The following is a 24,944-nucleotide window of genomic DNA, read 5'->3' as shown; positions in this document are numbered from 1 at the left end:
CCCAAGAATATTCCATAGGAGATAAATATGAAATCATCTTATCGCCCTTATCGTCTTCTTTAATATGGACATAATGGAAATCAGAATGATATCTCAAGGCCTTGTCTAAATCCAAGCCTCGGTAATCATTATTGGAATTATAGGGGATAATATTTTCCCGAAATGCCTTAATTCGTCTTCCTATCAATAATGATATATCATCTGCCGATCATATATCAAGAGAGGCAATATACCAGATGATCCGAATATACCCGATCCAGGAATTGATGAATCTCAATCCGGCGCACTAAACAAACTATCATATACTTATTATAGTGTCTAATTCGGATATTATAGTATTCCTATAAGATAATAATCTATACGAGAACTCCCGTTAAGTTAAAGTTACTAGCCTCTTAGAAAAGGGTATATTTAAGGTTATTTCCAGATCTCAGATACTAAAAAAGATATATATCTTTAACTCCCGATTCGTTAATAAGATTAAGAATAAGGGTATAGAGAAAGAGCTTAAGAAGTCAAGACTAGTTATCTAGGCTTATAATAATAGTAAGAAATATATAGTATTAATATAATTGCCTATTATTTAATATATTAGCTAGAGAATTATTCTTAGTATTACTACTATAATAATAAATACTATAGAACTATATTTATATAATAACTCGCAAGCTTATATCTAATTAATAACCTTGCTTAATTATAATTTCTATATTAACCTATTTTGCAAGCTTACTAGAGAGCTAAATCTGAATAATAATTCGGTTCTAAAGGTTATAAAACTACTATATAGTATACCGGAAGCTAGGAACTACTAGTTTAAGACTTATTATTCCTATTATATTAATAAGCTTTTTATAGAATAGTTAACTTATAATCCTTGCCTTCTCTATAGCAAGTAACCCTTCGGAATTATTAGCCTTTAAACTAATAATATCCTATTTGTTAGAACTAATAATTTTATAAAGATAGAGTAACTAAAGCTCTAAGAGACTAAGTTTTTAGCTAAGAAATATAAATGCCTTATTATTAATTATAATCTCAAGTTTAATAGAAGTATTATTTATATGAATACTACTAGAATTACTCTTATATAGGAATACTAGTATAAAAACCTCCGAACCGTTTCTATAAAGAATATTACTACTATAAGTAGTAGGGGTACTATTTATTAAGATCTCTTTATTAAGGACTAATATATTACCTAATATACTAGAGAAATATATATTATATTAGTCTATTAACTAGAAGCTTTATATAACCTATTAATTACTATTCAAGCTATTAAATTCTCGGAAACTAATATAAAGGCATTTAATAAATATATTTAATAGTAAATTAAGAATACTACTAGAGAACCAAGATTCGTAAAGCTAGTAAAGAAGTCCTTATATTTAATCGTTTTTATAGACGCTTTATTTGCAAATAATAGAGATCTCTTTTCCTAAATCGGATATATTCTAGTTCTAGTAAACGGAACTAGATATACTAATATTATTTACTAGTTCTTTACTAAATATAAGAAAGTTACCAGAAATATCCTAGCTTTGGAACTTTATAGTATGGCTTACGGTTTTAATATAAGTACTTTAGTTAAATCTATAATTAATAGAATACTAGAAATGGAACTACTACTAGTAGTCTATATGAATTCGAAATTATTATATAAATACCTTATTAAATTAGGAACTACTCGTAAAAAGCATCTAATAATTAATATAATATACCTTTACTAGGTATATAAATAACAAGAGATTATAGAAGTCAAATAGATTAAGGGAGAATTAAATCCTGCCAATTCTATAATAAAATCAAAGCTAACGAATATTCTCAAGTACCTAATTAATATAAATACTATATAATTAGATATAGAGAAATAGATCGAGTATAAATAGGGCAGAAAATAGATATATGAGATGGGAGGATATTATAGAAATAGAAGTCATATATAAAAGGCTATGGCTTTTGGTATATAACTAAAACTATTAGAAGTAATATGGATATATAAAGTATTTGGGAATCTGGTACTAGGCCGGATTAGGGAACTTATATATAATTAGAGAGAGATATTGTTTTTCGCGTTTTTTAGAGAGTTTCTAGTATTAGTATAGCTATTTCTTTGGAAGTTATATATATAGTTACGGGATACGGGATATGGGATATAGGTAATAGGATATGGGATACGAGATATAGTTATATAACCTTGCATTCTATTAGTAACTCGACTAGTAGACTAGACCCCTTTAGGCTTAGCAGATTTAGGGATTATATATTAATACTATAATACTGCAATCCTTATTTCTGAATAATAATAACTTTACTAACTAATATAACTAGTATTTTCACGTATATATAATAGTACTATATATTACTAGTAAACCAATAATTATAATTAAAAATATATTAGATTTCTAATTTATTTTATTTATTTCCGGAAGTATTAATATCTATATCTTTAGTTAGACTATTTTCTTATTTATTACTTTTTGAAATAATATTTTTCTAATCTCTTATATAAAGTAGCTTTTCTTTTATTCTGGCTTATTTTTAGAAAATCTCTTTAGTTATTTCTATTTCTTTTTTCTTAATAAGAAATCCGTTATAATATTAATAGAAATACTATTTATAGCTAAATCTTAATACTATTTATTAATTTCAGAACCTGAAATATTAGTAATTCTAATATAATTTCCTCTAAAATAAAGTAGCTATTTAGATTCTCTAAATATAATTTATTTACTTTTATATACAAATTCCAGTTAGCTAGTTTCTTTTTCTTTTTCTTGCCTAGTAAACCAGGTACTTTTTATTAATTTCTAGATATTTTTGGGTTAAATATTTAAGTTATAGTTAAATTCTTTTTCTTAAACTTAGAAAATAATTTAGTTAAACTATTAGTATTTACTAGTAAGAAAAAAGGAAATACTTTCTTATTTAGGCTTAAATAGCCCTTTATATTTTTTTTTATTAAATTAGTAAATATATCTATAATTTATAAGCTTTTTTATTAGTAAATAATAGAATTAAAAAATATAAATATATTTTAGATTAATATTATTATTTTTATTTCTATTATAATATTTATAGTAAATTTGTTTTCTCGGTTCTAAATTTATATTATAGGCTATATTAATTTAAGTAATATTTTCTAATTATATTTAAAACTAATTTTCTCTAAAATATAATTATCTAAACTTTCTATTTATTCTAGCTTAATTATTATAGCTACTATAATATTTCCTATAATTTTTATTATAACTTCTAGTATATCTTTTCTAAAAACCCGAATTATATTTACTAGACTATTAATACTATTATATTTACTATAATTAACTAGATTATATAAATAGGCTATAAATATTTTTTCGAATTATAATAATAGCTATATTAAGTTATTTTTATAGGTTCTTTTAAGTTATAATAGTAATAGATAGTTTTTCTAAACTTTTTACTAGCTAGTTAATATTATTTTTCTTAGGCTTACTACTTTTAGTAGGTTTTATATAATTAGTTATAAGCTGAATTCTCTTTTTACTTATATTTATAATAGTTTTAGGAAGTATAATAGAAAGAACTAGTAAGAAATAATTGTTTTCTGATTTAGGAACTATATTATAGACTATTATGTTTAATATTCTTATCTAAATCTAGATATATCTGAATTATTAATAATATTAAAATAGTATTTCTTTCCTTTATATTAATAAAATATTATTATTTTCTTATATATTTTATTATATTTATAAATAGAAATATTTATAGATTTAAAGTTTATATTCTTAAAAATATAATTTCTTACTAAAATAAATAATTCTTTTATAAATTCTTAGTATTAAATAATTTTATTTATTTCTTTTCTCTTTAGTAACTTTTTTAATATTTTATTAAATATATTAATATAAGATTTAAAAGAGATTTCTTTATTTTAGGCTTATATAATAATTTAATTAAAAAAGTTATAGTTAATTTTAAATGTTTCCTAGTTATACTTTCGGAATTCTTTTAATAAGGCTTTAAAAAAATTAGTTTTCTCGTAATTTTCTGAATTATTAATATAGTATTCTAATATAGCCTTAATCTAATTCTTATAAATAAAAGAGATATAATAGATAATTCTTTTTTTCTTAATATTATTAGAAATATAATAGTTCTTATATATATTTATATATTACTTTCCTGAAACTATAGTATTTTAGAAGTTTTTATAAATAATAGATTTAAATCCGGTACTAGTATATATTTATTCTTAGCTATATTAATCTTAATAATTTCTTTTATAATTAATTAAAGAGTTTCTATATCTGAGACTTTTACTAATAAGGTTCTTAAAAGGCTAATTTTCTATTTAAATATATTTTTTTAGTTTGGGAACCGGAATTTGAAAGAAACCGGTTAATAATAATAGATATAATTAAGATTCAAGCTTTAATATTAATAGTAATAAGGTAATAGTATTTCTAGTCTTATTTTTATTACTTATATTTTCTTTTCTATTTTATTAACTTAATACCTATAGTATTTCTCCTTATTTTTACTAAACTAGATATATTTAATAATACTATTAAAGGTAATAATAAAAATAATAAAAATAATTTTACTAATTTTTCTAACTTTTTTAATTTCTTTTTTCTTTTTTTATTTAGTTTTTTTTTCTTTTTCTAGAAGCTTCTTTAGATTATTTATATAATTTCTTATTTCTGATTTCTTTTTAATTTTTATTTCCGGTTTCTATTTATTATTTTATTTAAAATTAAAGGTATTTTCTTTTTTAGATATCTTTTCCGAATTTAGAAATAAACTTTTTTACTAAAACTAATATTATTTTTATTCTAGTCTTTATTATAACTAAAAATAATATATAAATTCATAATATAATTTTATTTCCGAATACTAAAGTCTATTTCTAACTAAGATTTAATTTATATTATCTTAGTATAATATTTCTTATTTTATTTTCTTTATTTCTTTTCTTTTTATAATTAGCCTCTATTTCTATTATTCCTATATATTATACTAGTAATTATATCTTATAGCTAACCCATATTTAAGTTATTAGATATATTAGAAATTAATATAAAATACTAAAATTAATATTTATATATTCTTAATATTTTGGCTTTAGGCTTAAGATATTATAATAGCTCTTTTTTCTTTAAATTTATTAAGCTTATAATTCGCCTTATAAATACTTTTTAGAACTTTATAAAAGTATTACTTTAATTATAAAGTTTTAATTTTCTTTATATTACTTATTATAAAATATATAAGAGGAAAACTATAATAAAACAAAAACTTATATAAAGTATATTAGAATATAAAATATAATTTAATAATAAAATAATAAGATTAAAAGTATAAATAATATAATATAAATAGTATATAATATATAAAAGCTTAATTAATTAAATACTAAAAAGGAATTATTTTTTAGAATTATAGAAAAAATAGCTTTTTTATATAATTTCTATAAGTTATATATAAAAGGCTATAGCCTTTATTATATAACTAAAACCTTAAAACTACTAAAATAATATAAATTTTAGAAAATATAGCCTATTATACTATATTAATTATATTTATTTTTTAGATCTTCTTTTATGAGCTATTATAAATCTTTTAGCTTTTTATAAATAATATTTTTTAATTATATTAAATACTATAATATTAGAATTTAATATTTATATTTTTAAGTATTTATTAGAATAATTATAAATATACTAGTTAATAGATTTATAAAATAATTATGAAATATTAATTTCTTTTTTTTGTTATTATTTTAGCCAAATCTTAAAGTTAGAACTTTAATATTACTTTTATAAAATCTATATTTATAAAAGGAACTATATAATAGAATCCGAATAATAATTATAAATTTATAAATATATTATATTAAAGCTTATTTACTTAAAAGAGATTTTAATAGCTAGTTATAAATAATTCTATAAGTTATATTATTTATTATAAATTTTAATTTAGAAATTTTAATTATTTAGAAATAGTTTCTAGTTTATTTATATTTTATAATAACTATTAATAAATTATAAAATTAATTCTTTTATATTATTAATTTAGATTTATAAATATCTATATTTATATATAAGTAATTTTATATAGAAATCTTTTATATATTATTTATAAAAGGCTTAAATAATTTTCTATTATATAAAAACTTAATTAGAATATTTAATATATTTTATTTTAAAATCTTAGTTAATTTATTTTAGTATTTTATCTTTTATAAATACTTTATAAATACTAGATAGCCTTATAAATTAGATTAAAGGATTTCAGAATTTATAATTATTTATAACTATTTATAAAAATTTATATTTATTTATAAATAACTTATAAATATTATTTTAAATATTTTAAAATTTAAATAAATCGAAAATATTATATTATTAAATATTAAAAATATATATTTTTCTTAGACAATTTCTTATAGAATTTATAATTCTTTATTTTTTTACTTTCTATTCTTTTTTTTTCTCTTTTCTCCTCTCTCTTTTTCTCTCTCTCTTTCTCTCTCTCTTTCTTTCTCTTTTTTTCTTCTTTCTTCTCTTTTTTCTTTTACTTTTTACTTCTTTCTCTTTTTTTTTTATTCTTTTTTCTTTTTCTTCTTTTTCTTCTTTTTCTTCTTTTTCTTGTTTTTCTTCTTTATTCTTTTCTTCCTTCTTCTCTTTCTCTTTCTTCTCTTTCTCCTTTATTTCTAATACTAAATAATTTAATTCCTTTTTTTTTCTAATACTTTTACTTCTTTTTTATAAAAAGCTATTAGCTTTTTATAAAGTTTAATAAAATAATATATTTTCTAAAAGAAAATAAATAAATAATAATAATAAGATATTTATATATTAGTTATAATCCGTAATAATCTATAATAAATATATATATAAATATATATATAAATAATTTACTAGAAATAATTCGGTTATTTATATAACTATTAATAATAATTTAATAAAGTAAATATGAATTAATAAAGGCAGAAATAATAAAGTCAAGAATTAGAACTAAAGCTAGAATAATAAAAAAGTAATAATAGTATTTAAAAATACTTTTTATATTAGTTATAGTCTATAAAGAATTAATAAATAAATATAAAAAGTATTTATAGAAAAAATAATAAATATCTTTACTATTATAATAATAGTTAATATAGCTTCTTCTAAATAAACTAGTTATAATTATATATATTATTTATATATTTAATTTACTAGTATAATATATATATTTAATAATATAAACTTAATTAATAAATTAATTAAGCTTAGTCTTTAGGTTAATAGGCTAGGCGGAATTAATAGTATGGCCGGACTATAAAACAGGTACTTATAATAAAGCTAGTAAAAATAGTATTATTATAATATAAATTAGATAAATAAATAAAATAAATAAAATAAATAGAATAAATATTATTATTATTACTATTATTACTATTACTAGTACTAGTAATACTATTATTAGTACTAGTATTAATAATAGTAATAGTAATACTAAAGCTAGAGCTATAGCTAGATCTAGAGCTAATATTATTAAAATAATAATAAAAAATAGAAGAAAAAAAATTCTATAAATTATAAAAAGTATTATAAGCTAAAGGCAGGCCTATAGCAGATATAAGAATTAACTTATATATATATTAAAGAAAAGAAGCTTTAGAATTCGAAATTAAAACCTATTTTATTTAGCTTATTTAGAAAAAAAATTGCTTTTAAAAAGTGAATTTTTAAAGTGAATTTAAAGTTAGTAAAGCTAATATTCTTTAAATAAGTATTTGAGGCATTTAATTAATCTCGTTAATTTATAGTTATTAATAATATTATAAATATTCTTTTTGTAATAATTAGTATTATATAATTAGTTTTAGCTAAAGAAGTTAGTTTTAGCTAAGGTTTTAAGCTATAGTTCAAATCAAGCTTGCTTCTAAAGCTCGGTATTTTAGTAGTCTTAGCTATACCTACTTATTTACTACTATACCTGACTTCTTTTCTTCTTAGCTTTAGACTCTTAAAACATTAGAATTACTAATCTTTATATCTCGTTTTATTATTTTATTTCTATTATTATATTTTTATAAAAAGACTAGAATTTTAAGGAATTTTTTATTTTTATTTTTATTTTTAATAAATAATAATAAGAAGAGGAAATATTTAAATAGGCTAAATATAAGCTAAGTATTAATACAGAATTAATACGGTATCGATTTAGTAATACTTTATATACTATTATATAATATAATATTAATATAATATTAATATTATAGTTAAATAGAGGCTGCCGAAAGTCTCTTCTTAAGTCACGGCCATACCGCGATTTAAAGAGTTCAAAATATGGCTCCCTATATACCTTTAAATCCTTAATAGAGAGAATAATAGAGTATATAGCTGGCAGTATTTGTGAAAAGGATTATAAATACAGAGGCACTGTATAGAACTAGAGCGAGCCCATTATTTACCTCAAAACATATTCATTTAAAGCCATAAAACGGCTTAAAGGACAACAGATGTAATGTAACTAGCCTATACCTTCTTGTACTTTAACATTTCGTACCTTCTGAGTTGAGATCAACCGAACTCAATGAGAACCCACTGGACTAAGTAGTTCGTCTTAGACATATGTAACAACAAGGGCATGATCGACAACAATGGTAGATTGGCAACAAAATAAAGGTTTTCATTTAAATACACACCTAAATGAAGGGGCAGGGAGCTCGTTGGTAAGGGCAGTTGCGCACGTAGTTGGATTAATGGATACATGTACTCAAACTCGCGAGCTTTACAAAACCCAACACCACCAAGTGATACATTCTCAAGCGAATTTTATTCTCCAAGATTAAAAGAAACCAATGGACAAAGGTTATGTTTATAGCAATGTCACTCTTTGAGTTGTATGAGATAGAGTAAAACAGTCAAAAGCTGGGTAAAACACTGTAGGAAAACAACAATATCCTGACTAACTAGAGAATCAAATGCCATCCATGTAACTAAATCACATAACCAAGCAACCACAACAGCCTCCTCGCCTCTCTTCCCTGTCATGGACAAGTTGTGCCCCATAATTGTTCATACCCATCTCAGTTCTTGGCCCAGTTTGAGCAGCATAGCTCCCATACCCAGGAGGCCCAACTACGCCATCTCTCCAGGTAGCCGCATATCCATCTGGCACATCCTCATTGAAGCGACATCTGCCTACGGGACAATGAAACCATTGCTGTTGTGTTTGATTATTAATCCCCATGCGACTCGTGAATTTGCATACACAACGTGGGTTTCCTTCCACGATTCCCTGGTAGTCGTTCCAAGAAACGAATTTGCTTTTCCCACCATGGCAAACGTCGTCACAATGGAAGTAGGGCCGGCCAACGTGACCGTGGGGATTTTGCGAGTTGACGGTTTGCGGGTTCGCGGTGTGGCCGCAGTTGCATGTGGGTGGCTGATTGAGCGGAAAGCTAGGCTCCATGATGAAGGGCTGTCTAGTTATCAGATAAGTGCTCTGTAGAGAGATTCGACATATTACGAACCCGTGTTTATTGCACTTCTGAGGGGTTGAGAGCTCTAAACAGAATAAAAAGATGACCAAGTCTGGTTGCTCAAGATTTAATTTTGCAGTTAGCGAGATAGGGGAGGTTCGTGCATCTAGACAAGCTCAAAGGCAATGACCATGAAAGCTGGAATTATCGTCCCTTAAGAGTGAGAGCACACTCGCTTATTATCCCCCCTTTTAGACACGACTTCTTGGCCGCGCCGCAGCCATGCCTGGTACTGCTTATTTCCACCTGCATATTTAACGTTTCAAGTATCAATACAGATACCCAACTAGGCTGAACGATATTATTATCTGAGACCTGAGCATTAAAAACCAATCGTAACAATTTTTAGGTTGCTCTAGTGCATATAAATCGATTTCGTCATCCTCCGGTGAGCAAAAGGGGAATTTTAATACATCCCGAGCGCTAAGCCAGCCAAATAGAAGAAACGGCAGAACTCGCCCAAAGCCGCGTATGATAACTCGTAGGATCTATAAAAATAGGTCCTACTCTTTGCGTAATCTGAAAAATCCTAGTCCAAACAAGATCTGATGAAATGGGAAATAACGGACGTGGACCTCGGCCCCGCTTCCTACCCCAAACGTGTGTCCAGGCCACAAAAAGAACATCCCCCCAGGCCAATTCTTCACATCTTGACTTGATTATTCGGAACTCAAAGCACCTTGAGTATGGAAGCAAGCAGAAGTACAAATTCTGCTCTCACGCCTTTGTTAATCTTTGAAGACGCAGTTATAGTCCTTTGGAACACTTGAAAGATCTCGTACCTGGGCGTATTGCTGTATAAAACTTGCCTTCGTACGTTCTATCACGCAAAATACACACGAAATTCTCCATCCGAAAAGAACAAGAAAAGTCTGACTTGTATTATTCTCTATTAGAGAGACACTCAGGACTCGTGATACAAGTGCTTGGCTTAAGAGAAAACGCGAAAGCGCAAACAGAATATTCTAGTTAAACAATATAAGAGCGCGAGAGATAACGGCCCGAGAATGCCGGTTGACGTTGTTTCGGCTGTTGTCACTTTATTCTTTGAGAAGCTATGGAACGATTATCCTTCATCAAAAATCATTCAGCACCCTTTGTTTGAATTTAAGTTTGAAATTGGAAGATGGGCCACACAACCCAATAAGGCAATAATGAAGGGGTTTGAACATTCTTGATGTCCTTGGCTCTGGGTGATGAGGATATCGGGAATCGGGTTGCCAAGGCATTCAAAGCTGCGTATCTGTCGGTATGTTGAGGGGGCGTTCTGTCAATCGAATCGACCTATTCTACAAAGCAAGTAGAGGGAACTTCTACGGAAAGAGTGTCTGTGTGAGAGGACGTGAACCTCGAATAGCGGACTTGAGGCTATAAACAGGCAGGAGCAGAGTCAGTCAAATCCACAAGTGTCCGGCGCGAGCCATCACGGAGGTTACAGGCCACCACAGGAAACATCGACGAATACAGCGAAACTTGCTGGCAACGAGACAAGTTCTAGCGAATACGGAGAAGAGGGTTTTTAATTGAGAAGTGGCACTGAAATACGGTACCTTTATCCACGCTTTAAATAACATGGAAGATGAAGTGAAATGTGTCAGCAAGAGCTAGATTGACAACAAGAACGACAACAAGACAAGCTACAGAACGTCGATAAGGGCCGAAACACACATTCTTAAACCCATAGGTATCTTCAGATCAGCTCCCTTTCCCTTCCACGTTGGTCTCTCAATGCCATGGGTGTGTCGGCAATCATAATCATCATTGCCCCAAACAGGATCCAATCAAGGAGGAGATGCACGCCATAATTGCATATTATCGCCAAGAGAGCCGTTGTCCCCATCCAACCTGCGGATTTAAATGGAAACTAGTAGACAACAACTAAAATTAAGTTAGAAAACCTCCTTGAAAACAAGAAACCAACCCTGCACGCACAACCCCAAACCTACCTACGGAGAATCAACTAAAAGTATCCTCGCCCCTCGCTTCACACCTTAAAACGAGAAAACTTCGCTTAACTCACGATTTGATGTCGCGTAAAAAGCATTAAATACACCAATTAATTTTATACTTCATAGTCTCGAAACGAGAAATCCTGGATAAAGATAGCACCAAATGGCGGGATTCTCTGTAGTGAAGGCAACACCATAACATCTAAGCGGAACCCCTTCACTTCCCCCGTGTCAATCGCTATTAATGTGTCTTGCTACAAAACGCACCTTCAACACTAAATTTCTCGACTCTCATTATTCCCACAGCAAAAGTAAACCAGGGCCAGAAGACATCGGACGAGTAGATGACAGCGAAGGAAAGGACGAGACTCCCCCTTTTCCACTTCCTTGGTTGCAAGCCACCTACTTGAGATGCACCAATGGCAAGCCTCAACCCACAGCACTAGTGACAGTCTTGCGATCTCGGACATGAAGCTTGGTGGCTCGGGCCTCAAGGAACGATTGCAAGCTTCCATCCAAGTCTCAGAAATCAAGAGCGTTAAAGAGGAAGCGACAGTCAAGCCTTGGGCTATCTTATCCTTATTGACTTCCCTGGCCGCTCATATAGAATAAGATGCCCCTATGGGCTAATGCTAGTATGGAAGATAATGAGATTTTGACCTCGCCACCCCTCGGGGTCTTTCACTGGCCACCGAGGGGTTTGTGCGCTGAAGCCCGCTAAGCGAGTGACCTCTCGAGGGCTGCGGGGTTTGTGCGTTGCCACTGACAAGCCTAAATCAACTCCAAATATGTACTGTACCGTCATGCGTCGTACACCTTACGAGTTAATCCTAAAACTAGAGCATGTGCCTGACACATTGCAGTTCATGGCACTCCTCGTCCATTCACACACAACCTGATTCGTGAAGCGCGAGTTCCAAGGCTGCGCTGTTTGTGCGCGATCGCCGATGAGTCAAAACAGACATCACACCACCCAATGATGAAAGGCGTATGCTTCATCTACAGTACGGCCATGCGCGGTGACAAGGGAGTGGCTGGGCTCAGCATGGTTCGGTGGTTTGTAATTGCGATATTTGTGCGTTTTCTCGGTCAGCGTCAGGTCGAGCCTCGAACCTTCCCTCGAGGAGATTTTCAAGGGAGTTGAGCACAGAAAAGATTCCGCATGCGACTTCCCATATCTCCCCAAATTCACTGATCTAACGACGCCTTTAAAAGAACAATTCACTTCCTTGCCCATATCACACACCCAACAGAGCCCTCCTCCTTTCCACTGTCAGGCGGAAGCGACGACTTGAAACAATGGAGCAACCCAAGAACCCAGCCACTCAGCTCGAGACCAGCACGACGACGGTATTGATACGCAATCTTCATTGCCCATCCTGCGTATCGAACATCAACGATGTCCTTTCCACTCTTGATCCGAAGCCGCTGTCGGTTTCTATCTCCATCGTGTCTCAAACCGTTGTGGTCCAGCACACACTGTCTTTGCCGGTTGAGAATATCGCACACGCGCTTAGGGAAGCTGGCTTCGAAATAGACAGTATAATTCCAGATCATATTACCGAGTCCGATGGAGCTGCAGGGGTTGGCATTGAGCAAGATGGCCATCAGCGAACGCCGTTGCATCCACAGGGAACGACAAGATGGGGAACTTCGGGAAGAAACAAGAAGGACGAGGAAGAGCGAGAAAGAGCGACACATTTAGAGAGATGTGATCAGTGTCGCGCGGAGCAGGAGGAAAATAGGGGATCAAAATCCATGATTCTGCCTACCTCGATGAGCGTCAAGGAGTTACCTCAGCAGAACGAACGTGGTGAAATGGACCCAACCCACGATGTCGCCGATGTAGCGCCTACAGATCAACCTTTTACGGTTGTAGGTACCCGCAAATCACAACTAGTACGAGCCTGGCTGTCGATCTCCGGCATGACCTGCAGCTCCTGCGTTGGCAATATCACTGAGGTTCTCCGATCTAAGACGTGGATACAGTCTGTTGATGTCAATCTTCTCACCAACAGCGCATCTGTGGACTTTTATGGCAGGGAACATCTTGGCGATATTACCGATGCCATCGAATCCACTGGGTACGAAGCAACAGTTCACCAGAACGAAGATATTGAGGATCAGACCACCGATGATTTATCACGGACGGACGATATATGGCGCGCATCTTATGCCATAGGTGGAATGACGTGCAGTTCTTGCGTTGGTAGCATTGAGAGAGCGCTTGAGATGTTTGACTGGGTTGTGAGGGTAGAAGTCAACTTGATCTCAAATAGCGCTACGGTGCTATTCAAAGGGAAAGGCCACCTGGGGCAAATTGCGAAGGCCATTGAAGAGATAGGATACGAGGCGACATTGAGTGCTATGGACGATTTGAACATGGCTCGCAAGCAGGACAATCAGAGGACGGTATCTATTCGCGTTGACGGCATGTATTGTGATCATTGCCCTTCGCGAATCTTGGACGCATTGAAAGCGGGCGGGAGCCGTGTGCAAATCGAGGGGACTCTATCAAGGACGAATCCCATCTTGAAGGTCACATACATTCCTGACGCACCCGAATTTACGATTCGACACATTCTTGCCACCATATCGGCAGCAGATGCATCTTTTAGAGCCTCTGTCTATCATCCTCCGACACTTGAAGAACGCTCCCAAAAGATGCAAGCCGAACATAGGCGCCGTATTTTGCTTCGTCTCATACTTTCTATCACGGCCGCCATCCCGACTTTTATAATCGGAATTGTCTTCATGAACCTTCTGCCATCTAGCAATACCGGTCGGCAGTACTTGATGCATCCGATATGGTCCGGTAACGTTAGTCGAGGGGAGTGGGCGCAGTTTATCACAGCTACCCCTGTTTACTTCTTCGCAGCAGACCTCTTCCACCGTCGCGCAATTAGGGAGATACGAGCGCTGTGGAGACCAGGAAGTCAGACACCAATCCTCCAAAGGTTTTACCGTTTTGGTAGTATGGATATGCTTATGTCTTGGGGTGTCTCGATTGCTTATTTCTCTTCAATCGCCGTGCTGGCTATCGATGCTACGCAACCTTCTGATGCAACAGCGATGAAAGCAAGTTCCTCTTATTTCGATGCTGTAGTGTTCTTAACAATGTTCCTATTGATCGGAAGGCTACTCGAAGCATATAGCAAAGCGAAGGCCGGGGATGCGGTGACGATGTTGGGGAAACTTCGACCGACTGAAGCAATCCTCACTAGTCACAGGGGAGGAGGTTTCGGGTACAACCACCATAATACCCAGGGACAGCAACAGTCAGTCCACATTGACCTGGTCGAATGCGGTGATACCGTTCGAGTCCTTCACGGCGGCTCTCCGCCTTGCGATGGCATTATTATCGAAGGCGAGTCGAGGTTTGACGAGTCGAGTCTGACAGGGGAATCCAGACTCCTGGCGAAGTCAATCGGTGATGAAGTCTTTTCCGGCACAATCAATACAGGCGACCCTATCTCTATCGAAGTCTCTCGTATCTCTGGAGCCTCTATGCTAGATCAAGTCGTTGCAGCTGTCCGAGAGGGGCAGACAAAACGAGCGCCAATTGAGCGCGTTGCCGATGTACTGACCAGCTATTTTGTCCCGGTTGTCACCTTCATTGCGGTCTCCACTTGGATTATCTGGTTGAGTCTCGGACTTTCTGGCTCGCTTCCTCAAAGCTACCTGGATGTTGGCGTTGGAGGCTGGCCGTTCTGGTCGTTACAATTTGCAATCGCCGTCTTCGTTATCGCTTGTCCTTGTGGCATTGGACTCGCTGCTCCTACCGCTCTCTTCGTTGGTGGTGGTCTAGCAGCCAAACATGGGATCCTCGTCAAAGGGGGAGGAGAGGCGTTTCAAGAAGCCAGCGATCTTGATTGTATTGTCTTCGATAAGACTGGTACGCTGACCCAAGGCGGAGAGCCTGCTATTACCGACCATGTCTTGGGTAGCGAGGAGGACTCTGACTTTACCTTTGGTGCAATTAAGGTATTAGAAGAGAGCAGTAGCCACCCGATTGCAAAGGCGTTAGTTTCATTCTGCGAGGCTAGGCAGGCGGAAAGACTTCAATCGACACGACTAACAGAAATTCCTGGCAAGGGACTAAAGGGTTCCGTGGTGTCGGCGACAACCAAGGAGAGCATCGAGGTCTTGATCGGGAACGAGCCTTTGATGATGGATCACAACGTTGATATCCCGAAATCATCCGTTGCTACCCTTGAGAGCTGGAAGGTTCAAGGGAAGTCGGTTGCGTTGGTGGCTGTGAGATCGGTCTCCAACGCCGAGACACCTGTAACAACATTGAAAACGGAAACGACTTGGAGGCTGTCAGCAATTTTTGCAATAGCGGATCCGCTTCGTCCTGAAGCTCGCGATGTCATTATGGCGCTTCGCGGCCGGGGCATCGACGTTTGGATGATATCTGGCGACAGCCCTACCACAGCGTTTGCGGTAGGCGATCTGGTTGGCATTCCAAGAACAAACATTATCGCTGGGGTCCTACCCAATCAAAAGGCAGAGAAGATCAAGTCCCTTCAGAAATCCTTGAAGAAGATGAATCGCGGTTATCAAAGAGCAATAATCGCCATGGTTGGAGATGGTATCAATGACTCTCCTGCTCTAACCGTGGCCGACGTGGGCATTGCCATTGGCTCTGGATCAGACATCGCCATTTCCTCTGCGGAGTTTGTCCTCATTTCACCGGGCCTGGCCCCCTTGCTCACGCTCATCGACCTCAGCCGAACCGTGTTCACAAGAATCAAATTCAATTTCGGCTGGGCCCTGGTCTACAATTTGCTTGCCCTCCCTGTAGCTGCTGGCGCGCTATATCCGATCAAGACCAGTGGAGGCCATGTCAGGCTTGACCCTGTCTGGGCTAGTGTAGCTATGGCATTAAGCAGTCTGAGTGTTGTCTGTAGCAGCCTTCTGTTGAGGACGAGGCTGCTGGTCGTGGGTTTTAGAGCGGGCAAGGGGCGAACAGGGTCTCGAGAGTAAACTGCGGAGTCTCTGCTGATTATAGGGATTCAAGGTTTGGGTTTGGGTTTTTTTATCAACTATTTGCATTTTCAAAAGCCTAGCAGTTAACTGTCATGCAAGTGGAGCTTGGCTGAAAGTTTCAGGTTCTCTCATGTCTGTCCGTGCAATTTCGATGGATTAAGTAGCAGCTGTTTCACGAGCCTCAGTTGGTTCCTTTTAGTTGCTTGGCGCATCTATAACACTAAACTAAAATGCTTCTAAAGAAAGAATTCTTCTATCTGTGATAAAGTAGTCAGGAACTTAAACCGGCTCTTAACTCCACTTTCAAATTTTATTCTGCAGGTGGGCCGAGTACGGGCAAAAGAGAAGGCTTTGTTCGCAGATACGGATTTTGATATAACAACAACCCCAACAATGACAATACTCTCCCCTAGCCACAGAATCGGCGCGGTCACAAGCCACGCAACACTGCGAGTCTGCGATATTCGAATCTCGTTGGGTAGTCCGTCATGGCGTACTTTCACGCTCCGTTCAAATCTCGCACTCAAGTGCAGAAGAGAACCATGAAAGCGAGGAATGAGGGAGAGTATTATAACCCACCTTGGGTACTGGCGTTGTTAATAAGGTGATGTTAGGGTTGAGATGGGTGCTCCACGTGATCTACCCGTGAATCACACACATTTGAATCAAAGGTAGCATACATGGTCCTTCCCCGCATTTTCGGCGGTAGAATGTTAAGAGCTGTTGGACACTGCTGCGAGAGGGACCTTTTTCTCAATTTCCCAATTCAAACCATCTCAGTCACATTCACAGACTCGGAGATTTTCTAATGCTCAAATTTATTCATCATCTATCGCAAAGCAAAGTCTTAGCCACCCATCATTGCATGCATTCGTGATCATCAGTCTTCTCGAAACCCAGCAGAAAAACAACGTGTCTACTGGTACAACGCAGTCTTTGTAGTGCAAGCATTTTGTAAAAGCAAGAAAAGCACGCTCGCTCGCTAAGTGCAGAATCTGACCATCGATGTCAAGTGAAGACAGAAAAGGAAGAAGTGTATAAGGTGATGGCCGTACAATCGCAACTCATCAACTCAACCCTCATTCATCCGGCCAAGATTCGCGAGAGGAATCGAGGCAAGATAGATGAGCGGAGAGTGAGCAGATCATTGACCATGCGCACCCGCCTGATCAACCGTAATCGTGCCCATTCCGCCAGCACCAGTACCACTGAGTCCCGAGTACAGATCGCGACCCTTCGCATCGACGGGAGGAAAGCGCGCCTTCAGCTCAAGATCATCAAGCGGAATGTGAGACCGGATATACTTCTCGCGCCCATCATCCACCGGATTGTAATCCCAGCTCGTAAACTTGCCGCTCCGCAACGCACCCCAGACCAGACGTCGTTGACGCTGACTCTGCAGAGCCTGCTCGGTGATTGCCTTCATGTCCCACTTCCGCTTCGCCTCGTCTTGGAACGCAGCGAGGACGAAAGAAACATGCTCCGTGTTGAGAGGGTGCTTGGATGAGAGACTAGCGAGGTTGATCTTCTCGAAGGGGTCGGATTTCAGGTTGAACAGTTGATCAGGGTCCGCTGGGCAGGTGACATATTTCCACTCAGCGCGACGGATCATCATCATCGGTGCAATCGTGCCTTCACCGCAGTACTCGGCAAAAACAGTGTCTGAGCCACCAGGACGATTCTCCAGATGCGGGAGCAAGGAGTTACCGTCCATGGGGAGCTTGGGCCAGAGTTTTGTGCCGGCGAGATCGACGAGGGTTGGCAGGATGTCGAGGGTAGACACGTTTTGTGAGACGCGATGAGGTGTGAAGAGTGATGGGGCGTGGATGAGCAGCGGGACGCGGACCGAGGCTTCGAAGTAGGACATCTTGTACCACAGTCCTCGTTCGCCTAGCATATCTCCATGGTCACCTGAGAAGACGATGATAGTGTCCTGGTCCAAGTGACACTCCTTCAAAGTCTCGAGCAGCTTGCCGATACAGTCATCTACGTAGGAGACAGCTCCGTAGTAAGCTCGCCGTGCTCGCTTGATTTGCTCGGGTGTGAACTCCTTTCCCCACAGATCGCAGACCTTCAACAAGCGTTGGGAGTGGGCATCTTGTTCGTCTTGAGGAATAGTGACTTCCGGGAGTGTAATGTCAACATCCTCGTACATGTCCCAGTACTTCTTCTCGATTGTGTAGGGGTCGTGCGGGTGTGTGAGGGAGACGGTCATGCAGAAGGGACGGGCATTGGGGCCTTTACGGACGTGGTCATAGAGGAATTGCTTCGATCTAAATTCTGTTACTTACTTTTCACTGAAGTTTTCAAGCGAGCACGAACCTATACATGACCTCCTCGTCATAGTCCAGCTGGTTGCTACGGACACAAGGGCCAGCCTGCTCAATCGAGCTCGCATTGTGATACCACTCCAATCGCCTGTCCGGCTCCTCCCAGTTGACGGCCCAACCATAGTCTGCAGGATATATATCGCTCGTCAATCTGCTCTCATAACCGTGCAATTGGTCACCAACAAAGTGCATCTTGCCAGCCAGAGTAGTCTCGTAGCCAGCTGCTCGCAGATAGTGGGCATAGGTCGGCACACTGCTATCGATTGTGCAGGCATTGTCGTAGGACCCGATCTTTGTTGGAAGCTGGCCCGAGATCATGGACATGCGGGAGGGAGCACAAAGGGGCGAGGGGCAGTATCCTTTGTCAAAGACAACAGCACCTGCAGCCAGGGCGTCGAGGTGGGGTGTCTTGATTTGGGAGTCCGGGTTGTGCATCTTGAGGAGGGGAGCTGCGAGCTGGTCGGCCATGATGTAGAGGATATTGGGCTTCTTTGTCACAGGGACAGATCGGTCGGGGGGATCCATGGTGAAGCTCTCAACCTGCTCTTGTCGTGGCGACAGAGGGACAGAGTTGAGATCGGGTGCCATAGTGGCTAATCGTCCGCAGGGGAAGTAAACGCAGTCGACTCTCGACTCTCGATGCTAGATCGTCAGTGTTCTCGACAGAGGAGGAGTTGGACCAAAGGGATAAAGAAAGATCTTGCGAAGAAGACAAGATGCAACGTGGATGAAGGGGAGAGGGAGGGAGAGGGTTTGAATGGGCGGTGAACAAAGGGAAAGGAAAGGGAGGGGACTGGGAGTAGGGAGCAGTAGGACAGGACAGTCAAGCTGAGGCGGCAGCATTGAGGCGAGAAGATCCGTGACAATCGCAACATCGATGGCCCAAAATTCGTGATTGCACGAGACACTTTACCCTTTCAAGCGAGGTCCCTGCATGTCTTATCGGCCCCGTCAAGCGCCAGGCATCAAGAAATGGACCCCTTTTTTCTTGACAAAATTTATATGCTTCCCCTCCTCTAAATGCCTCCATTCTTTGTCACCAGCCCTCATTTACCAGTATCAAGGCTGAGTTCGAAAGTTGTGCTGTTCTAGCCTCCCCCTGCCCAGATCCCCAAGTTGGAATGGGATCACAATTGCCTGATCTGGATAAAGGACCCTAGAAACCAGGCATCTACACCTCCACGGCCTGCCTTTTATTCGACGGTCGCACTCCGGTCTCGCCCGGCATTTCGTGCTGGCACGTGGACATGCTACAGCGCATGCACGGCGTTGGATTTGTCAAGCTTGAGCTTGGCCACTGTTGATTGCTTTTCCTTTCCTCCCGCCTCCCCCATGGTCACCCTGGCTCAACTACTGTATCTGACTGTGCTGTGACGCGGCTGCGAGGAAGTTCCTCAGCCTTGCAGACGCCGCCTGGTCACTCTTCTGCCATTGCCCACTAGCATTGCGGCATTTCGTCAGAGGGAGCCTTGCGATGCGAGCTCCCTTCAAGTGCGACCCCGGTTCCGACATTGTACTGCGTAGGCTGGCCATGAGGGGTGGGTTTCATAGGTGGAGAGGTCTGATTAGCATTTTGGGACATCTAACGCCATCTGTGAGTGTGGGTATTGGGTCGCCAATGGAGGAGGGCTGATTCCTTAGCGGATGTGGTGACACATGTGGGGGTCAGGAGAGGGGTGGCACGACTTTATTCTGTTCGGTTCTGTCTTGGGGTGGGGGGCTTAAAGATGATAAAGCACCTCTCCTGATCCAGCTTATATCCCTTCCTCTCTTATCAGTGTGTGTGTACAAAGTCTTTGATGCAGTGTTTAAGTTCGCGATCGAGCACGTGACTGGTTCAGGAAGCAGCTGATCTCAATCTGTTTCGTGAAGGATATCGTGCCTAGAAAAGGCGAAGTGATCCTGACAGAGGCTTCCAACATCGCCGACCTCTATGGCGATTATCTCGATAGAGACGCCGAGATGCAAAGTCATCTTCCGAATCTGGACAACTGATGCGAGCCATTCCCGGGGATGAGACTAACAGGCTATGTCCAACACACGTTGCCGAGGAGCTGAGCTGACGCGACTTTCGCATTTCCTTCTCTTGTTGACTGTATCTTACTTTCCCTCCCTCGTTCAAAGCTCCATCACGATATTGGTAACGTCACCCCAAAACCTCGTTTATACCCTATCACGACCCTAGAGCTGATGTTCTCGTGGAAAACAGCTGTATTCGGGTGTGTGGTTGTATTACGTCTAAAGACAGAAGAAGGAGCGCGGAGCTTGAGACCAAGCTGCGGGGTGCCGCGCTAAGCTAAGAGTCATGTGACGACACAACATACCCCCAATATAGGAAATCTCAGGTGCTTTGAAGAGTCTCTATTCGCTGTCGACCCCCGGTAAGGCCCGTGCAGGCGTGGTTTATCAATATCATGATGGAGCTTTGAACCAGAGGGGGGATAGTATCACATAAATTACACCTCAAACTCTAACCTGATTTGGTGTGATTAAGAAAACTTCGGGTGAAGGATAATAATGCTTGTCTTGTGATAAATATTTGCCCTTTCACTTCTGTCAATTAAAGACTTCGCTATTGCGTAATGGCGGGAGACACTGTTGGAAAGGTTGAACCACATATCCGTGAGATTGTACGCATTCGCCCTGGGGTGAATATCGGAGGTGGGGAGCTTCACAAATTGAACGAGCTTGCGGGACGAACGAGTAAGTAAAGACAAGGACCTTCAAGACAAGCGTTGCCGCCTATACAGGCTTACTGTGGCTGAAGAGGTTTGCAGTCAGCAGCCAGCAGTCATCAGCGAATATTTCACAAACATTTTCAATCCCTAACCAAAATCGGCTTCCACTTCGAATATGTTGGTATTATAGTCAACCCCTTTTTTTCTTGTGCTCCGCATGCAGTCAGTAAGCTTGCTGATAATTTCTGTAGCAACAATCCTGCGATTTATACAACTAATGCAGTTCCAAATATGAATTGCATCTGGGGAATGTTGAGAAAGACCAACATATTATGAAAGTAGGCACAAGCAGCAGGAGATATTATGTCCTATATAATAGCCACTTTTTGCTTTATCCATCCCTTAGTGAACTCGTCGTTGGGGGGATATCTCGCGATTCCAACTCTTTGGTACTCGATATACTCGCTAAAATGAACATTCTTTCTTCCCGTTGGTTCCAGTACCAAGGCAAATATTTCATGGGGTCCGTCCTCATCCTCCCATCTCCCCAGCTGTAAGTATATGGCCTCAGGGTGTGGAAATATAGCAGAATCAGAGCTGTATACAGATGGATCGTCAAGGGTACATCGTAGTTGGTGCGGATAGCCCCCAAACCCCTCAGGGCAACCAATATAGAACGGATCGGAGAGGGTGTTCAGCTTCCTGGAAGGCCCTTCTAAAACCACAACCGCTTCTTTGACCTGTCCGTACGGATCTTGCGCCTCATTCACAACCTGGACATCAACAATCTCAGCAGTGTTTTCATTGACTAAAAGCCTTCTACCAAGATAACGATCATACAAAAGATCATGTCCGTTCAGTGCATCAAGGGTTGCCCATGACCAGGTTGGACCGAGATACTCGGAAGACTTGATTCGGGCGCCATGTCCGATCCAACAGAGACCATTTATAAAATCCTCACGCCAGAGGCCGCAAAAGTATTGAGCGTTCGTACGCCTTGCAAATTCCTTGGCGAGTCCAGCTGTCCCAGGTAATCGATCTCGATCAAAAGACAACTCCCTATCCAAATAACTGTTCAACATTTCATACCACCAATGGAAGAACTGCTCATTCTCTTTATCCTTTTCATCCCCTTCTTGGGGCAATCCATGTTGATATCTTTTATCCCAGCGTACTGGTAAGTTGAACAGCAGTTTAGTCTTGGACATACTACGTACGCAGAGCCCCTCGGTCCGTGGCTGAGACGGGCAATCTTATGTATATGATTCATGGTTGCAAATCCAGTGAATGGCGCCTCCTGTGTAAAGTATGCTCCGTGGCGGAAGAATTTCCTCTTGAAGCGTCTATGCCCGTTTTTCAACGAAGTTTTGACCTTGTACATGACTCTCCCGTAGCGAATTTCGATATCTGGCTTTGTCCCTCAAAAGATCTGCTGAGTCGAAGATACCGTAAGTAGGGTCCTTGGCGGCCGCCGCGATGATATTGAGGCTCGAGCCCGTATAATATTGGTCCATTTTCGCTGACTCTGCGTTCCAGTCGTCTACTGAATCCTGCAAAATACAAAGAGAATCAATCCAGAGATATCTATATCCCAATTTCCTTACGATTGTGATAGCATCTTGGAAAACAGGCGGTAAGGTTGTGAGATAGAGAGCTGTCTCTCGTTGCTCGAGATTGTAAGTTGTGGTAATAGGTTGCTGGTAACCTTTACCCCAGCAGCAGCTTAGAGTAGCATACTCTCCTTTCTTGCCATGCGTGACCAATATCCGAGGTGGAGTTGCCAAGTTGCCGATATCTAGGACTCGGGTGGGCATTGTCGAGGGCGATGCAGGGTCGCGGTTACATCTCTCATGATTCTCGATACACCTTGTCGTCCATTGTAACACCATCTCAAAACACGCAGGAGATCTACAACTTCTAGGGATACTCAGCCCCACCTTCGGATTGAATCTCTCCTCGACATCTTCGTCTGTTCAACTTTTCAGCAACTTCTAACCCAGGTCGAAGAAAAAGTCCTTACCTATTGTAGACCGCCGAGATAGGAACTGGTGGACTGTCCTTAGCTGTTTACCCTCAAAGGCGAGGTGTAGGTAGGAATCCTCTCCCTCTCCGCGCCGGACAGCTCTGCAAAATATTTGCATGTCGTCAGTCTCATGGTCATGGAGACCGGATTGCTTCTGCTCCACAATTTCCCCCGGCGACCGCTCCACAATTCCTGAAACGACTGCAGAACATATTTCGCAGCCAGCTTTCGCGAATCCTGCCATTTCTTGATAGCTGCTGTGATGCTTCATCTCTGCCCCGTTGATATTTGCATCCAGCTGGGCCATCAGGCTGCAGCGCTCACACAGCCTGCTGGGCATCGTGACCACCTATCGAGAATTTTTAGGGTTTGGTGCTAGCTGCAATCCACACAGCAAATTCGCCAGGGTGAACGAGATCGATTTGCGAAAGCTTCCTCTACGATGTAGGCAGTGTAGGCATTGCCAGGGGGTGGCCACGGAGGTTAGACAGCATTGGTGGCAGGAAGTTTCATGCGAGTCATCTGTTAGTCAGCAAGCCACCTCCCACTGGCTCACTTCCCTTTGTGGCCTTGTAATTTTGGCAGATGAGCCATGAGTCCACTGGCAGAAGTCAAGGAAGCGACCTGTGGGTATCTCAATATATTATACATTCTCAATAGAGCTAAATGATTCTTTCCCTATTATTATTTTGTCTCTTATTGTCAAAATACATTTCTTATATAGCTTATATTTTAAATTTAATAATTCAAGATATTTTCAAAGTTCTTATGAAAAATAATTATAATACTTCTTATTTTACGGATTTATATAAGCAAGAAATAAGAGAACTTAAAGATAAAGAAAAGATAAAGAAAAGATAAAGAAAAGATAAAGAAAAGATAAAAAACAAGTAATAAGTAAGTTTCTTATATAATTTATAAGATAATTATTAATAAATTATAAATTTATTAATTTAAAGAAAGATTAGAAAAACTATTATAAGTCTTAAATATAATTAAAAAAAAAAGACAATTATTAGAAGCTTAAATTAAAGCTTTTAATATAGAAAATACTCGATTTCCTTAATTTAGTAAATAATTAATTTTTTAATTATTAATTAATACCAATTATTTATAAATTAAAAAATATAATAGTTTTTAATTTATTATATATTAAAGAACTTTATATATATATATAAAGCTATTAAAGTAATTATAAATAATTTTAATTTAAAGGCTTTTAAAAATTAAAATCTAGTTTTAATTAATATTAAAATATAATAGGCACACGTAATGGCATATGGACAGGTATTAGATATCGTGGATCTAGTTTCCTATTTTGGGTATAGCTTATGATCGGAATCATATGGATCATATAGGATTTCCTAATTAAGTAAAGGGCTTTGCATACCTGGCTAAGTACTAGGAAATATATAGGGAGACGCTTCTAGCTTTGGAAGGGGC

At 37.9% G+C, this 24,944-nt stretch overlaps 4 protein-coding genes across 4 annotated transcripts; 1 reads left to right on the top strand and 3 right to left on the bottom strand.

Moving 5' to 3' along the window:
• Positions 1 to 8,915: 8,915 nt before the first annotated feature.
• K444DRAFT_663910 (uncharacterized protein) lies at positions 8,916 to 9,633 on the bottom strand. Its single transcript, XM_024886901.1, has 2 exons — positions 9,521 to 9,633; positions 8,916 to 9,468 (listed from the first exon to the last, which is right to left on the bottom strand). The coding sequence occupies exon 2, from the start codon at positions 9,457 to 9,459 to the stop codon at positions 8,989 to 8,991; it is 471 nt and encodes a 156-aa protein (XP_024735486.1). The 5' UTR covers positions 9,460 to 9,468; positions 9,521 to 9,633; the 3' UTR covers positions 8,916 to 8,988.
• Positions 9,634 to 12,366: 2,733 nt separating this feature from the next.
• Positions 12,367 to 16,680, top strand: K444DRAFT_613478 (heavy metal translocatin). The gene has a single exon (XM_024880358.1). The coding sequence runs from the start codon at positions 12,778 to 12,780 to the stop codon at positions 16,465 to 16,467; it is 3,690 nt and encodes a 1,229-aa protein (XP_024735485.1). The 5' UTR covers positions 12,367 to 12,777; the 3' UTR covers positions 16,468 to 16,680.
• Positions 16,681 to 17,230: 550 nt separating this feature from the next.
• On the bottom strand, positions 17,231 to 19,677 carry K444DRAFT_663908 (choline-sulfatase). The gene is made up of 2 exons (XM_024886900.1): positions 18,793 to 19,677; positions 17,231 to 18,743 (listed from the first exon to the last, which is right to left on the bottom strand). The coding sequence occupies exons 1-2, from the start codon at positions 19,386 to 19,388 to the stop codon at positions 17,615 to 17,617; spliced, it is 1,725 nt and encodes a 574-aa protein (XP_024735484.1). The 5' UTR covers positions 19,389 to 19,677; the 3' UTR covers positions 17,231 to 17,614.
• Positions 19,678 to 22,428: 2,751 nt separating this feature from the next.
• On the bottom strand, positions 22,429 to 23,976 carry K444DRAFT_413345 (HET-domain-containing protein). Its single transcript, XM_024872628.1, has 2 exons — positions 23,499 to 23,976; positions 22,429 to 23,447 (listed from the first exon to the last, which is right to left on the bottom strand). The coding sequence occupies exons 1-2, from the start codon at positions 23,839 to 23,841 to the stop codon at positions 22,822 to 22,824; spliced, it is 969 nt and encodes a 322-aa protein (XP_024735483.1). The 5' UTR covers positions 23,842 to 23,976; the 3' UTR covers positions 22,429 to 22,821.
• Between the last annotated feature and the right edge of the window lie 968 nt (positions 23,977 to 24,944).

Source organism: Hyaloscypha bicolor (assembly GCF_002865645.1).
Source record: "Hyaloscypha bicolor E unplaced genomic scaffold K444scaffold_87, whole genome shotgun sequence".
Taxonomy (NCBI): Eukaryota; Fungi; Ascomycota; class Leotiomycetes; order Helotiales; family Hyaloscyphaceae; genus Hyaloscypha; species Hyaloscypha bicolor.
The sequence above is the reverse complement of the archived record's forward strand: the minus strand, read 5'-3'. Positions and strand labels throughout refer to the sequence as shown.

Bases quoted from the DNA above. Each gene is read 5' to 3' on its own strand.
- K444DRAFT_613478 (XM_024880358.1), top strand. From the start codon at position 12,778: ATGGAGCAACCCAAGAACCCAGCCACTCAGCTCGAGACCAGCACGACG.
- K444DRAFT_663908 (XM_024886900.1), bottom strand. From the start codon at position 19,388: ATGGCACCCGATCTCAACTCTGTCCCTCTGTCGCCACGACAAGAGCAG. The intron at 18,744-18,792 runs GTTCGTGCTCGC...AACAGAATTTAG, and splicing joins GACGAGGAGGTCATGTATAG to ATCGAAGCAATTCCTCTATG.
- K444DRAFT_663910 (XM_024886901.1), bottom strand. From the start codon at position 9,459: ATGGAGCCTAGCTTTCCGCTCAATCAGCCACCCACATGCAACTGCGGC.
- K444DRAFT_413345 (XM_024872628.1), bottom strand. From the start codon at position 23,841: ATGCCCAGCAGGCTGTGTGAGCGCTGCAGCCTGATGGCCCAGCTGGAT. The intron at 23,448-23,498 runs GTAAGGACTTTT...AAAGTTGAACAG, and splicing joins ATCTCGGCGGTCTACAATAG to ACGAAGATGTCGAGGAGAGA.